The 16825-nt window shown below is 39.3% G+C and overlaps 2 protein-coding genes across 2 annotated transcripts; one reads left to right on the top strand and one right to left on the bottom strand.

Annotated features, from left to right (window-relative positions):
* Nucleotides 1-1775: 1775 nt before the first annotated feature.
* On the bottom strand, nucleotides 1776-4571 carry haus1 (HAUS augmin-like complex, subunit 1). Its single transcript, XM_044222495.1, has 9 exons — nucleotides 4411-4571; nucleotides 4148-4322; nucleotides 3711-3846; nucleotides 3480-3614; nucleotides 3186-3309; nucleotides 2445-2510; nucleotides 2265-2336; nucleotides 2000-2047; nucleotides 1776-1912 (listed from the first exon to the last, which is right to left on the bottom strand). The coding sequence occupies exons 1-9, from the start codon at nucleotides 4429-4431 to the stop codon at nucleotides 1868-1870; spliced, it is 822 nt and encodes a 273-aa protein (XP_044078430.1). The 5' UTR covers nucleotides 4432-4571; the 3' UTR covers nucleotides 1776-1867.
* Nucleotides 4572-5876: 1305 nt separating this feature from the next.
* mis18a (MIS18 kinetochore protein A) lies at nucleotides 5877-12233 on the top strand. Its single transcript, XM_044223418.1, has 5 exons — nucleotides 5877-6177; nucleotides 6588-6654; nucleotides 7671-7793; nucleotides 8543-8645; nucleotides 11296-12233. The coding sequence occupies exons 1-5, from the start codon at nucleotides 5955-5957 to the stop codon at nucleotides 11374-11376; spliced, it is 597 nt and encodes a 198-aa protein (XP_044079353.1). The 5' UTR covers nucleotides 5877-5954; the 3' UTR covers nucleotides 11377-12233.
* The last annotated feature ends 4592 nt before the right edge of the window (nucleotides 12234-16825 follow it).

The raw sequence follows: 16825 nt of genomic DNA, 5'->3' as shown, positions 1-16825 counted from the left end.
GTGTGTGTCCCCCAAGTTGACTTCAGTGCTTTTTGGTTTTTTTAATCATGTTTCAAGTGAATGATATTTTGATTCAGTTTCTGTTGATGCCCTAACCATGGTGCCTTTGAATGAAGCAGGGGGCCTACTGGGTAAACTGCTCCCCAGCCCACATCCATGACCCACTCCATGGTAACCGGTCAATCTACATGTCAGACTGCAGCGCAGACCTACAACAGTCAAACTGACAGAGACGTTGGGGTCTCCACGCTCGGGAGAACTGGCAGGGGGAGGAACTGAGAGGTGATATTTTGCATACAAACTTCACAACAGGCCCCCTAGCTGGTTCCATTCTCTGTACTTTAGCTTTAGGCACCCAGGGAGTGGCTCCAAAAACCCCTTTCATGTGCTGGTATCCCTCCAAAGCTTGTGGAATTTTGTTGTCAAACTCAAAACGTTTCCTGCACTTTGTTTTTAAGACAAGATTCAGACATGTAGGTCAAAAAGGAAAGTAAAAATTGCACTTGAGTAAAAGTACTCATAACAAGATTAGATTCGGGTTCTGAGGTATGGTGAAAAACGTTATGAAGTATGTAGACGTGTAAGCAGGGCGTATTGAGGTTCTTATGTACACTTATATAAATAACCCATTTAAGAATTGGGGAAAAAAACGAATTGATTATAACATTTCTGTCCCATCGCAAGGCTGGCTCATGTCAGCGATCTAATTAATGACATAAATCTTTACACTTAAGAATAAGGTAGAAATGACATATACGTATAATATGTAGAGCATAAAACAAACTATTAGCGCTCATTTAAAATAAGCACAAACACTTTAACCATGTAAAAAACGATTCTTCCAAAGTTGCCATAAAGATAATTTAAAACATACTGCAGTTAATTTCTATTTCCAACACACTGAAGCCATTTAAATAAAAGCACCTCTCTCTGTGTTTGGGCAGACAGATGGATAATCCATATGCATCTGGCAGACAATTGATCAAAGAACATTTCTCACATGACATGTTGTTAATACTTGTTCAAATTGGGAACACAACCCTTTGATTAGATAGCACAGACTAGAAAATAAAGACAAAACATTTGATTAGTGTTAATGGTGTTTTGTAACAAACAGGAAGAGGAGGCGATAAACCGAATAGGTCCAGCCAAAGGAAAGAAAGATCATGATTTTCTCCTTGACTGCCGTCGAAAAAGTTCTTTTAAAGCACAATTCATTCAGAAAGAAATCAGCTGCGATGGAACACACATTTCCAGTCTAGGGAGGCTGTTTTATTTACATGTGATTTGTTTGAGGGGGCACGATTGTAGAAACGGCAACCATTATAAAACGTTTTCCTAATCTTAGGCAGCCGGTTCTGAGAGACAAATATAGATATAGAGTAACAAAGATTTCAAGCTCTAAAGCTTTAAAGCAGAAAGTTGTAATCAGGAATGCGTCTAGCTTTCCTCAAATTAACATACGTTTGACCTGCCAACACTGTTTCTGTGCATGCAGCACTTAGTTTTCAATGGTGGCCCTAAAACAGATTTTAGAGCATTAAAATCTAAAAAGAACAAAGTTTGCAGATAACGAGCACAGTAAAAAGGAGACTCTGATGGTAAATTGTTCAATAAGTTGTTTGGAAGTTGGAAGTTACCTAGCACAATGCAAAGATTTGGTGAGTTGCATAAGAAGAGCAGTTTTGACTAAAAGAAGTACATTTTGACTTTGATTCACCAAACTCATATCATACGGTTCAGACGTGTGTGACACGACTACACACGACAAAGAGTCACCGAGACACGGAAACGATTACTTTATTATTTTTGAAACACAGAAAATGTACAGCTCAAAATAAGAAAGATTTTAACATTACAAACATCTTCACTTGAAATCCATATTCATCTCAAGCTGGGAATCAACTGCAGCCTGAAAGTGAGGAAACAGAATGGCATTAAAATCAAAAGTAAGCAACCACATCTCATCCATCATTGAAGGAACTATTAAGATACTCACCAATTCTCTTTTTGCTTCTTCTATTTTCACTTGAGCAAGAGACGGGCTCTGTTGTGGTTAAGAAGGTAAAAACATTTCATAAAGCCAAATACAGAAAACTGAAGTTGTTTGCAAATATCTAAACATGTTGGTTTAATGAAGACAAATTTACACACATGAACATACATTTAATTTCTCAAAAAATGCCATCATAAAAATATTTAGAATAATGTGAAAGCCCTTTTGGCTGTTGGAGTGTTACGAGACAAAGTGAAAACAAACGTACTGGGCTCAAGTCCATGTAAGGGTCCAGTTTCTTTTTCAAGGGGATTACTTCTAGTTTCAGCGCGGTGACTTCCTACAGAGAGAAAAATAAGAAGACACATTTGAAACCCTTAAAGCAGAAAGTTACGTTTTCATTACCATGATGCTTGACTGTGTTGCATGTGTTGACAGCTTAAATTACCTCAGAGAGCTGCACAATAGCCTGGTGGGTGATGGACTTGTCCATGTTCCTGGATACAAGTTGAGCCTGCAGGATTGACGGAAGAGAATGAAACAGCCAACTAAACTCCATTACAGAGCCTTGTCATGGCTGCTGCTGTGTAACTGGGATATTATCGTATCGTATCTGGTCCCTCCTGACAACGATACGAGGGGCGTTAACTATTGGACCTGTCCACGGCATCATCATCTCTGTGCTCTGAACCAGAGGCAGTAACTTGATGCCCACATTATACCCGGGTCAAACTACAGTCTGTCTTTCTTAACAAAATAATACGCCACAGAGGAAAGAACTGTGGCGCGCCAGGAGGTTATTTGCAATTTTTCAGAAAGCAATTTCTGCACCTTTGGTAACATTTTGGTCTTTTTTTTGTGGTGACATTATTGAGCTATGAATTAATATATCTGCATAGCATATTAGCTATCACACACTCAATTAATGGCACCCTAAAGTTTGTCTTCCTTCCTATTGCTAGATACTGGCAGAGGGTTTTCTAGAAGAATCTCCTCATCCTCTCCATCTTTCACCCTTCTAATGAGTATTTTTAAACTATTGGTTGTTTGATTTTTTTTGGCTTGTGTCTTAAATATCCAGGCCTTATATTCAATAGCAGTATATTGTACCATGTATCAGTACCTTGATGCACACATTAACGTGCACTACGCAGCTATTACAGATACAGTTATAAAACGCACAACATACCTCTGCCTTCTCCCGTCTGTTGCTGAGCTCTTTAGCCTTTGCCGTTACAAAATCCATGTTGAGCAGTCTCTCCTCAGCTTTAGCGATCTCCACTGCCTGAGATTTGACAGTTTTGTTGATATCCCTGAAGACAATTAAGAACAATGATTACAGATGGAGTGCAGTATGTAGTTTATGTCTGTTGTGACTGGATTTTGACATGTGCCTACACAGAGTATGTGATAGCCCAGGACTGTGGATTTCTTTTTACTTTAAAAATGGTACAAAGCCGTAGTAATATCAACATCTTCTTACTCTTGTAAGTTGCTCCGCAGCACCAGAGTAGCACCAAGTCTCTTTCTGAGGGCCCTGAGCTCCCTCTCAAGTCTCCTGTTTGACTTCTCTGCTTCCAGAAGTTCGTCTGTGAGGTTGTTCACTGCTGGCATAAAGCTGGGCAAGACATAAAAATCCACGTTTTTTTCCTGTGAAATCTCTCAAAGGTAAATTACTGCTACTGACAAGTAAATAGTGTACTCGACAGTGTACCTGCCCAGCGATGTGTCTCTGACTCCAAGCACCATGGCAGTGTCCACTAAAGCAGACAAGTAGTCAGCAGCGGGCTTTGACAAGCTTGCACAGGACAGGCCAACACCTTGTAGAAGAACATCCCGGAGATGAGCACCTAGACGGAGGAAACACGGTTAAGTTCTGTGAAAATCAATCCTGTGTCTTGCTTCATCAGACTTTATTGCAGAAATGACACTTTGTTCCCAGATCTCAGCAATTACTTTAGTGAGTACAATGCTATCATAACAGAGCGAAATGATGGCCAAATCTACTCAAATATGAACCAAGTTGTAATAAACTGGAGTTATCCTTTAAAATAAGTGTTACTGTTAGTTCCTACTGTCTTTAATTATCGACTAAAACCACTGACAGTCCTTATTTCACTGCATTTTACTCTGCTATCTGTTGTTACTCACCATCAGCCTGGTACTCTGATGCTTTCTGTTTGAGGTCTTCAATAAGGAGAGCTGTGTCACTGCACCGGGCTTCACTGGACTGTGCCAGCTGGTACAGTATGTCCACTGTCCGCGTGTTGACCTCAAAGTGTGGCACCGGCTGATCTCCAAACACTGTGCTGAGCCAGCTGTTCACCTAAGGAGCGACACGAAACAGGATGATAAGCCAACGGCAGTCACTGCATTAACTTATAAAGTCATGTTAGCAACACACTGAACATTACCTTCTCGATCTTGTCACACATGGCGAATGAAAAGGCAACAGAAACCACAACAACCAGCTTTTTAAAACGTTTAGGTGGTCCAGCAGCTCTTGCTTTCTGGTTTCGCGCCCCCCAAAATCATTCTAATAACTTCCTGGTTAGCAGCCAATGAGAGGACGGAGCAAATGTCCTCGCTACTTTTGGTAACAGCAACGATTTCTATTTTAAATCAAATTGAAATAAACGAACTTGGTGGCGAATTAAATAAATACAAGCAACGCAGGTGACGAATTACGTCTAAATAAAAGACAATAAACTCTTCGTATTAAAGTTTACTTTTCCTCTAGACTCTCAAAGATAAAGATCAGATCAAGATAGTTCACGTCGGTTCCCCTGAGCTATAACCTTTTTCACTCAACTGGAAATGCTTAGAGTAGAAATTCTGACACACTTGTGAGAAATTTATGGAATAATGACTAAATGAATCAATAAATGAAGTGGGTTTGTTTGTTTTTTGTTTTAAATTGTTTTATTTTATTTGACACAGCAGAGAAAGAGAAGAAAACATCTGTATATAGCACAAACATCTATGATTGGCAAATAATGATAATAACTTTATTTGTATAGTACTTATCTAAACAAGGTTACAAAGTGCTTCACAACATACATGATTATAAACAAAGATAAAAGAAAATAAAACAACACAACAACACCAAGTTACAAATCAGGCATCAAATCCAAAACCATAACATAACAGCAACACCAAAGAGATCAAAATTTTAAAAAGCAGTGGATTCTTACTGATTCCCCATGTCAGCCGTGTAAAATCAATCAAGTCCAAAGACACAGATTGGCTCTTTTATCATGTACATTCATTTTGTTAGTAGCATGTAATTATACATTTCATACACATTATAATGTAGTCTATGTTTCTAATTGGTCATACAATGTTCTGAAGATGAATGTATGAAAACAACACATATAGGCCTATGATTAGAGATGGTCACAAAAAGATAGGATTGGCTGTCAGTAATGAAATTACTTTTATTAGTGTTTCACAAAAGTATAAAAGCACATAGTTTACTGACACATTTGGCTTGCCGCTCACTAGTGTTATCCAGCATCCAACAATGAATATGATATAGACTTAGTTCTCCCTTAGGTGGCTATTGGCTAAGATTTGTAAATGCGGGTTTAAAGACTCTTTAGGCCTACAACTAGCCTACTCTTAAAGGAAATCTCCATACAAGCCACCACCTCATAAATAACAATATTAAAACATCCTGAGTATAAACAAAATATTAAATTACATGCACACACACTCATTCACTCCTGAGTTCATTTCTGAAAGTATTAAATTACATTAAGCCAGAAAAGGAAAAACAAAAAGCATCGGGATTGTCTCTTTCTAGGCTCTTCCATACATCCAAGGGCTCTTAGAGTCGAAAGCGGAAGTACACAGAATTGCACATCTCGCGTTGTCTGGATACTTCAGGGATCTCCACTACTGTCAACCACCCGCGTAAGTTCGATGCAAGCAGCTTGTTTGGGAGAAGCTAGTAGAAATGGCGGCGAGAGAAAAGTCGTTGAAACACCGACAGAAAAGCGAAAATACCACGTTTGAAGCGTCCAGTATAGACTCCACCGCCGTCGAAGAAAAGTTGTTTGGCCAAGCAGAAGAGGACGACGGACCTGTGGTCTTCATCTGCGGGAAGTGCAAGTTGCCTGTTGGGGATTCACTGTCCTGGGATGGAAGTGAAGACGGCCAAAACCAAATAAGATTGAAGCGTGAGTCAGAGTTTTATATTGCTTGCATTGCACTTCTTCTCCTACCCTGAATATTCAGGGTGCAGAAAGCATTTTGAAGTAAGACTTCCCCACTGTGGAATCTGTAACGTTAACATATAAGGTGTCCGTGATTTTGCATATAACGTTACCGTTAGAGTTCACCTATAACAGTTATATGATTCAGTTTCCCCCACCAAAATATCTATCTTTCTACTGTTTATCACTTTAAACTGCTAAGTGGGAAGTTAGTAAGTGCAGTTTTAAAAAGCAGATTGACTGGAAGGGCTGATAGGATGGTGCATTCAAATGCAGTTGTAAGTTAGAGGTTGGGAGTTTAGATATTTGGAAGCTACCTTATGAACACAATGCTGCACTATGCTGCTGACATGTTTGTTACGTTTTGGTCTTAGGGGTCACTGACAACGTCTTGGTTGGAAAGGACAATCGCCTGTATGAAGTGAGCAAACGATCTCTCTGGTAAGAAAGTTCTGCCCAGTAGTGAATGAAGTATTCAGATCCTTTACTCAAGTAAAAGTACCAGTACAACAATGTAAAAGTACTCCAGTACATTTAAAAGGTATGCATTAAACATTTTACTGGAGTAAAAGTACAAAAGTACTATCAGCAATATGTAGTAAAGTGTCTGAATTAAAAGTGCTCATTATGCTGCAGGACTGCCCCTGTCAGAGTTATAATATTATATATTATATTGTATTATTATAATTGATCCTTGATTTTGTAAGCAACATTTTATAGTATACGAGGGTCTAATTTTAAATACTTTATATATTGTTGGGTAGTTTAATCTATAGCGATGCATCGTGTTTTGTAAGATGATCGTGTGTTTTGTGTGTGAAATCTTAATCTGCAAAGTAACTAGTCACTATAGCTGTCAGATAACTGCAGTGGAATAAAAAGTACAAGTACTCTGATTGTATTTAAGTACAGCACTTGGTGTAAATGTACTTAGTCACATTCCACCACTGGTCCTGTCCCAGACACCTGGGCTACAGGTAACCAAAAGATAACACTTAAATTTGTCAACCCTAATTTTGTTTTCCACTTCCCAGAAAAACGACAGTCTTAGTAATTTGCTTAAGTAACTTAAAATGATTTATATGTACATCCAGTGCCAAAGCAAAGCGTGGTGTGACTTTTTTTTTTTTTTTTTTTTTTTTTTTTTTTTTTTTTTAAGAAAAGTGTTTGACTTTAACCTGGGATATCAGAATTAATGTCCTATCTCCAACTAGCAGTCAACAGTGGTTTATTTGACGCATTACTGTTACTTTTCCCCAACATAACTGCAGTATTTCCTAACCCTAACCAAATAGTTTTAGTTGTTTAAACCTACCCATACCTTTATTATAAGGGTGGTAGATGGATAGCAAAATGTGCATATGTGTTTTTATTTATTTATGTGTAAGTACTTGTTGTATTTAATCTGTCCCACTGTCTGATTTGGGCTAAACTGTTCTGTAATTCTCCCTCCGCAGTCTGATTGTGGATCTAGTCTGTCGAGGCTGCCACTCTGTGCTCGGCATGGTTTACGCATCCACACCTAAGAACCTGGACCACAAGAGATTTACATTCTGTTTCAATGTAGCAGACATCGACAGGTATGTTTGGGGCTTGGGTTATTAGTAGGAGTGTTTAAAGACACATACATCAGTTTACATTTGTTTAATTAATGTGACTATGATCAATTTCTGAAGAAAGTGTAATGATCAAAACATGACCGTATGCTGTGAAAAATGTTGTACACCTGTGAGGTTATTTCAAAAGATAAAAAGCATCCAGGTCCATCCACCTTCACAAGAGAAGATAATCTCCACTGAAATTGTCCCCGTATGAATATATATTTTGTCTTGAAACTTGAAAATAGGGCCCCTCATTTATAAAGAGGTATTAACGAATTTAATCTTAATGGCATCAGCATATTCTCAGGATCAAGTAGAATAATGGAGAAATAAAAACCCTACATTGACGTGGAAAATATCATATCTTGACACACATTTTGTAGCTATACAGTAAGTAAATTTACTGCTGGTTGTGTTTGTTGGAATACACACCATCAACTGAAGGCGCAAGGAATTAATCCATGTGTTTTTAAATAACAATCAAAAATGAGATGAGATATGTTGTGAATTGAGTTTCAAAATTGAAAACAGTCATTCTTAAAAACAGCAGCCCAGTACTACACCACAAAATATGGCTTCCGCAAAAACTGAATGTGATAAGCATTACACAGGTAGTGTTTATGGTTGGGGTATTGTATTGAATTTCATTAGTTGTACAGGTGTTAATAGTACGTATCCCCCCCCCTGTACATTAAGCACCCTAATATTCTCCTGTGAATCTTTTCCAGCTATGTGCTTGGCTCTGCAAGCCAGATGTTGGCAGCAGAGGGCCCCAAAGAGCAGCCAGTCACACTGGAGTACAGAGGCATTGTTGAACAACAGCTGACAGAGGTAAATTACTGCTGCTGCTTTTCTTTGTCTGTTTTCTCTGATACTGTATTGCTGCGAGATAAAATGTTTCATCCGCTGAGCAGAATATCTGCTCTAAAGCTCATTGCAATGTGTAACCATGACTTTTTCTCCAAACTCAGGTAAAGTTTAGTCCTTAAAATTGTATTGTTAATGTGTAAAAATGATGAAAAACTATAGATGTGACCTGCACATTTCCAGTTATGGCAGGAGTCACAGTTCTTCTGTCTTGCTGACAGTGCTGTCACATTGCTTTAGAGCAGCTCTCTCTCATTATCAATGCACAGGTTGTACTAATGGTGACATCATTTTTGTTCTGGGAAGCCCTAACTCCTGTCACGGGCAGACGTTTATATCAGACATTACCTCATCTCTCCATGTCATCCCCTGCAAAGTGATTTATTTTCCATACCATTTTAGAGATAGATTTTAGATTAAAATAAAGTATATTTCCTTTCAATTTCAGCCTTAACATCCAAATCCATTTCTGTTTATCATTTTCTGTATATTTCAACTTTGAATTCCTTTCCTGTTTGTCACATTATTATTATGAAAATTTAGAGGGTACTTACATTTTTCACTGGAATAGTGTAGTGATTCCCAAAGTTATTCTAAATCATCCTTTGTTTAAAAAATGTCCATGAAACCACAGATAGCCAGTAGGTGGTGATAGTTCGCAGGAGTACCTGCCAGCCCTCACACACTCTTGCACCAAGGACAATAGATGTGATGGGGAGCATGTTGAGGAATCTTTGTTGGTGGAAAAACATGTTTTGATCATGAAGTGTCTTTGTTACTGTAGCTGGATGTGGTATGATATTTTGTTTTTCTTAGCGGCGGCAGTGGAATTCCTTGCAGGTGACAACTGATCCATTGTGTTATGAGATATTATTTATGCAACAGTATATTTAAATAGGTTATGCTGCTTCTAAGACAAGAAGAAAAAAAATCATTGCACATGAGCAACAGAACATTAGATGTGCTTTCAAGTCCTTATGGAGACTTCATGTCTGTGTGTGTTAAAACATACCAAGCACCATGTCATTATTCTATCTGTGACTCATAGTTTCCATGTATAATTATCTTTTCTCTTCTGTTCAATGTTTGTGACCCACCAAAACAAATACATTTCAAAATGAGTCATCTCGCCCATTGAAGCCCATGTCACTGCTGTAAGGATGTTGTTTACACCATGTATCTCTCAAACAATGGGGTGCATAAGGGCGTTGTAATGAAATGAACAGGCTTACCTCCTATTCTCTTTGATTCATATGTAGGTTACCACTTAAATCCACCTCATCATTGACTATGTTTAGTCCCTGCGTGAGTAGGCCGAAGATTAATCTGACTATAGCTACACACTGATTGTATTCATTTTAGGTGGTTTTATAGCCATCATTCATCGTTAGCCACTGGCGCATAACAAGATTATAACGGCCTTTGAGTGCCTTCTTTCATCACATGTCTGTCAGCACAAATCATTAAGGCTTTTTAACTGACAAGTTCAACTTGAATTTCTTTCCATCAACATCGTGTTTGAGTTTGGGCCCACAGCTGCTTTGCCAGCTTACACAGTCAATTTTCTCGCCAAAATTTAAAGTAACACTTTGGCTATAAGTGGGATGTAACAGCTTTTCTGTCCACAACTCGTGTAGTTATCGAAATTCAATCTTTTTTGGTGCCCACTACAATGTTTCCAACAAGTATCGAAAGCATAAAACAGTTTCTGATTAAAATAAGGCTAATAGGTTAATTAGTCATTTATTAAGCAAAAATGCCAAATAGTCACTGGTTACAGCCTTTCAACTGTGAATATTTGCTGTTTTTCCCAGTTTAAATCATTGTGAATAGAGTATCTTTTGGATTGTTGGTCAGACAACACAAGCAATGAAGATGTCACTTTTCACTGTTTGCTGTCATTTTATAGACTAATCAATTAATCGGAAAAAATAATTGACATATGATAAATGATAAATGATGATCATAGTTGCAGGCCTACTTCTTTTGTTAAATGGAAAAAAGGGTTTTTGTAGAAAAATGTGTAAATTTGTTAAAGTAAGGTGTAAAAAAAAAAGTTGTTTTGGTATTGGTAGTTACAAATCAGGTATCGTCACTAGTATTAAAATTTCAAACGATACCCAGCCCCACACTCAAGTGTTCTTTGTCCTCAGCGTTACTGTATCTGATGAATGTGCTTGTCACCCGTGCCACCATAGTTAATGTATTCTGTCTGTCTGACTCGTAGACACTTGTTTGGGTTTTTCATCTTGTACACTCACTGACCTGTCTCCCCCACCCCTCCCACTCTGTCTCCCCCCTTCATACTCATCCACCCTGACCATTTCCCCTCTGGGTTTCGTCACTCACCCTCGCTGTCCCCCTTTTCTAATTATCTTTACTCCTCCCCTCTTTCTTCCTCACTGCTTCCTGCTGCTCCCTTCATTTCCCACCTGTCCATTTTCTCCTTCATTTCTTCCCTGTTCTCACTCTTTCATATCCACCCTGTCCCTTTCCTTCCTCACTCTTCACTCATTGTTCTTCCATTCTGCTCTTGCTGTTCATCTTCACATCCCGAACCCTGCACCCTTTAAAACCTTCCCCTTCAATCCTGCCTGACCCCCATCCTTCCCAGATGAAAATGCTGGTCATGTCCATGGCGCAGAGGCTGGAAGAGATCGAAGCTGGCCTTCAGGAGGGATGTGATGAGGCATGACAGTGATGGACATCAACCTGTCTGAGTGGGTGCTTTGTCCAGGTGTTTGTCTAGGTGGATTTAATCACTCCTCGCAGCTACCTTTGAACATTAATGCTTCCTCCTCTAAGTTTCATCTCAACCACATTCCCTCAGTAACATGTTTTGCGCTAGCCATACCTTGTGCACAAACACCTACACACACACACACACACACACACAGCTTCCACTCCGCTTTGTCCTGATTACCATTGGTGAAACAAAGACTGTCTGCACATGTAATCAATCATGTTGTCAGCTCGGCTCCTGTGGCTCACAGCACCATCTTCTCTGTCTGTCTCAGAGTGCAGAGTGAATGTACACTGTGAGCAGAGTGTTTATCTGTGCAGGATTTCATCAGGCAGGCTGCGCACTCAGCACAATGCCGTATTGATCTGGCCACCCGAGGCCACACGCACACTTTTTCTTTGTTCTCTTCGTCAAGCATGGAGCCGTGAAGGATTGCTGGATATTTGCTTTTCATTGCCTTGTTGTGGCCAGAAGTGAACAACATTTGAGGAATTTGTATTGAAACAAGGTTTTCACCATTTAAAAAAAAGAAAAAAGAAAAGACACACACACACTTTAAAATTGTCTACATCACAGTTGGGCACATTATTGGATCATTTTTCACTTAGGAATTATCTAAACACTGTTCTGTCTTTTTCTCAAATATTGCCAGAAGTTTCCAAAATGGACAACAATTTGCATCCATTAAGCTGTTATTACACTGACTAATTATTAGTTTGTTTATTTTTGTTTTGTTTGTTCATTAGTTGTTCAAGCTTGTTTTGTCTCAAGTATTTTTGTGTAATAAAGTATTCAACTGTTTCCAAAAATGAAGAAATTATTTAAAAAAATGCATGTCCATATTGTCAGTTTTACATAAAGGATTAAACCAAATAAGAGAACTTCATACTGTCAGGATAATCTTTTTAAATATTTCTTTTTCTTTGACTTACTTTACTGTAATTACAGTAAAGTAAGACTTGTGCAGTACGATTGCTGGGGATCTGTGGCTCATCCTGCTTTGACTTGTTAAACAGCAAGTTTAAGGTCTTTGTGGGTGATTATATATTAAAGGCTGAGTGTTTGTTTACCAACTGGCCTCTAATGTGCCTAGCAACACTTTCTACCAAGGCGGGAAAGTGGTTACATGCTGTACCGCTTGCCCTCCCTCATCCACGAGGTTTCATCAGCCTCACAGAACAACAACAGTTAGAAACGGCCAACCAGCACGCTGTATCCAAGGGCGGGTTGCGATGGCAACTGAGCACGTGCTATGCTGAGTGCCTGTTGCCATCTCGTCATCGTGTTCACCGCCAGAGGAACAGCCAGCCAGCTCACTGGCCGGTATGCCTGTCAACAGACGTTATCCCCCGCTCCTGCTCAGACACATACACGGAGGAGGAGTCCTAAATGAACCCCCCTCCACCCTTATCTCTGTGTGATGTTTTTCTCTCTGCTAACCCCACCCTTGCCCCTCTTTCTCCTTCCCCCCCCCTCCCTCAACTGCTGGGAAAAAAGTCATAACAACAACAACAACAACAAACAAGCCGCATGGTTTTTGTTGTTTCTGGATGGTGGTGTTGTCTTCATTCAGTCCCCATTTAAGGATGAGGTGCCTGCATGCATCCAGCACAGAGAGTGGATGATGCAAGCTGGCCGGCCACTCCACTGTCCAGATATGTGCTGTTACGCCCTGTAACAGACAAATTTTGCAGAATACGTCCCTGTTTGTTTGTTGTTCCATTCAGAGCAATAAAAGCTTAAAGGCTAGTAGCTGTGTTTGAAGTGAGCGTCACTGTGAATGGCTCACTGAATAGCCTCTGAACTCATTTAGCTGTTTTATATATAGACACGGTGTTGCTGGATGCATTGCACTGCTGAGTGCAATTATTGCACCGGTTTCACCCCATTTACCCCTTAAGTCTCAACCAATCACTACCACCCAAACCAAGACCAACATAGAAACACACACACAAATGCATCAGTCAGTACATCTACACACATTCTACAAGCACTCGGGAACAAAGGATGAATAATGCAGAGGTAGTGTCTGAGTGAAAGTCGCCTCCCCTCTTTCCCTCCTTTTCACCTTCCCTAAGCAATAAGGAAGCAATGTTGCCATGGAGGCAATGAAGCCTTGGCACACTAACAGCCAATTACAGCCTTCCCTGTGTGAAACATTGGACCAATGGCTGCTCAAACTAATGCTGCTGTTGCCACAGACACTGAAATCCTATTGGCTGAGCTCTGCTCTTTGATTGAATTTCTGATCTTGTTTTTGTGAGAGAAAATATCTCAAGGAGTGCCACCTGTGTGCCAACTTACAAAATATGTTTGTTTTTTTCCTGAAATGAAAATGATTACTTTGTAAGAGGGAAAATGTTTCTTTTTTAGGGGTTTAAGAGACCTAAATCCAGTACCAGTTTTGGTTCTCTAATAAAGTGAGCAATGAGGAATGTTTTTTTTTTTTTTAGGCACTTGATACATGTATGTATTAGGTGTATGTCTCTGGGGTTTTGTCAATTAAAATGTGGAAAAACAACCTCATTTCAATAATGACAGTTTTTATTGACACTTGTTTCTTTTTTTTAATTGCAATGTTCTGTCTTCTCATCACAATATTTGGTTTTCCCAGGACAAAAGAACCACACCCCATCAGTTTATGTCCAATTCCTGTTTTAAGTCTTGATTTTCTACAGCACTGTCCACGTGTTCCAAAACAGTGTCATTTAGTTAGATTGTATCTGTGCTGTGCATGTCAAATTTCAGCAACAGTTAATTCAAATTTTATTTAATATATTACAGCAAGAACAATGTCTAACTCACCTTATTTCTGTTTGAAAATATGACAAAAAATAATGTAAACAACCCATCTACTTTAAAAAAGAAAAAGAAAGAACCTTTATGTGGTAGAGAACCCAACTGAACTTTTGATTTAGTTAATTGCTGCTACTTTTCCTCACATGGTTGGTTGCTTGACATATGCTTCACCAAAATCTTCTTTTTTAGATCTGAAGTCATTAAGACAGTCTGGTCTCATCTTTGTCTTTGTGTCGGACAGACTAGACGGCAGGTCAATTAGTAAACCCCTTCATCTGGGAGGTTACATTTCCCAAATTAATCTCAGTAATCAGTGGGTGTAAGATGATCTTGGTGTCAAGAGCATTTGGGAAACTTAGACCAGTTTTTTTTTTTGTACTGACCGCACCTCTAGGGCGAAAGCGTAAAATCTCTGATAAGAGATCTGTGTCTGTGATCAAACTGGATAGCCGGCCAGTCAGAGACTCGACTGACGGAATAACCCAAATCCCCTCTGAGTGCTCAAAGCCTCCTACTTGATTAAAAACATCTGCTTGTTTATTTCCCCCCCCACATCTTTGTGTACGCCGGTGTCTGCCAGGTCGTGAGGTTGTCTCTCACTCTCTCCTCCTCGTCCTCTGCATGTGTGAGAACTGCTGAGGAAGGCAGTACTGCTCTGTGAGGTTGAACCAGGATGCTCAGGTTGTGTGTGTGTGTGTGTGTGTGTGTGCGTGCCTTGCCTTGTGTCCGTCACTGTGTAGCAGGTTAATCGTCTGTTTTTCTCAGACACAAAGGCTCGTCCCGTTGCCAGTGACACCCTGGTGTGCGTGTGTGTGTGCGTATATATGTGACGAGAAGGGGGCTGAAAACAGGATTAGTGTCATCAGGATCTAAGCCTGAACAGATTGACAGAAATAAAGTCCTGCTGTACAGTAAGTGGTCAGTTTGGCCTCACATTAAAAGTGGTTTGAATATTAAAATGTGATTTTTGTGTGATCAAAGACAGGTAATGAACAGTCTCTGATGAACATGTATGAATGCCATCACTCAGGTTATCAGTTTTGATAACCTGAGTTTAACCAGTTTTATCAAAATTAGGAAGGAAAGCCTACATGTCTCCAGGGTGTGGCATATGGCTGCTCTCTAGACAAATTCTCTCTGTTGTTATTTCAATCTCAACTTAAAGGGACAGCTCACCCCCAAAACAAAAATACACATTTTTCCTCTTACCTGTAGTGCTATTTATCCATCTAGATTATTTTGGTGTCAGTTGCCGAGTTTTGGAGATATCGGCCATAGAGATGTCTGCATTTTTTTAATATTATGGAACTCTATGGCACTCGGCATGTGGTGCAAAATACATTTGAAAAACTCAACAGCAATGTCTCTTTCCAGAAATCATGACCTGGTTACTCAAGATAATAACAAACAATAATAATAAACTTTATTTATAGAGCACTTATCAAAACAAAAGTACAAAGTGCTTCACAGAGAGAGAAATAAAATACCACAAATTTGTTGTGAGCAGTTTCATGTAGGTTCATGTTTTCTTTCTACCAATAGTTCCAACATGAAACTGCTCACAAGGTCTGTGGATGAAGCAGTGAATCAGAAAATGTTATTTTCTCATTGTTTCACAGTGATTACTTTCTAAAGCACAAATAAATCGCCCACACCTCTGCACAACTCTGCGGGAAGGAGCCACATTGAATGCAGCCAAAGCCAGGCTTCATCCTGTCCACTCTGTACTGTGTGTGAGTGAAGCTCAGCCTTGCTCTCGGTCAAATAGACACAGCCCTGAACACAGACAGAGCAGAGACGGAGACAGCGATGCCGCTATGTTTTTATAAAGTCCCAAGACAGCGATGTTGCTATGTTATAAAGTCTGGATCTCACAGCCTGCGCGCTGTTATTGGCTGGGGGCAACACATCACTGCCCAAAGGTTGACACCCAGAAATGTCCCAAACACAGCAAACTGCTAAGAAAATACAGGCAGAGGGCAGACTCTCTGCAGATACAGACACTGCCACACACTTCTAGTGGGTCATAAGTGATGATTGAGAAGGATTATTTTTATATGAGTCTATACATTGTTTTTTAAAGAAAATCCTACTTATTCTGCCTTTAAAGATGTGTATGAGTGCGTGTCAAGATGTATGGCATAAGACCTGTAATAGTGATGTATCAAAATATTTTGTTCAGGCACGGAAAAATAATGCATTTTCATCCATCAATCCAATAGAAATGTGACATAGGCCTTCTAACTGCTTTATATTGTTTCAGACAACATAATAGTTTGTCACAATATTAAACCCCCCCTAATATGATTATGATGAAAAATATAAATGTATTGCCCACCCCTGCTGGGACGGTGGGGTGGATGTTTGTTTATCACAGAATCCTCATTATAACTTGACCTGTTTACACACAGATTAACGTTGAAATAATCTGTCATGGAAAATGATTTTTTTGTCTCTATCTCATCAGTATGGATTTCTTCCATTAATGCTTCTTGAGGTTATACATAGATTAACAACTTCCCTCCACATTCACAATCCTCCAAAAGACAGTCTTATGCTACAACTAACTTTTTCCTACATTTTCACTTCATCTTTTTTTTTT

The sequence above is a fragment of the Siniperca chuatsi genome, linkage group LG14 (genome assembly GCF_020085105.1).
Source record: "Siniperca chuatsi isolate FFG_IHB_CAS linkage group LG14, ASM2008510v1, whole genome shotgun sequence".
Classification (NCBI taxonomy): Eukaryota; Metazoa; Chordata; class Actinopteri; order Centrarchiformes; family Sinipercidae; genus Siniperca; species Siniperca chuatsi.
The sequence above is the reverse complement of the archived record's forward strand: the minus strand, read 5'-3'. Positions and strand labels throughout refer to the sequence as shown.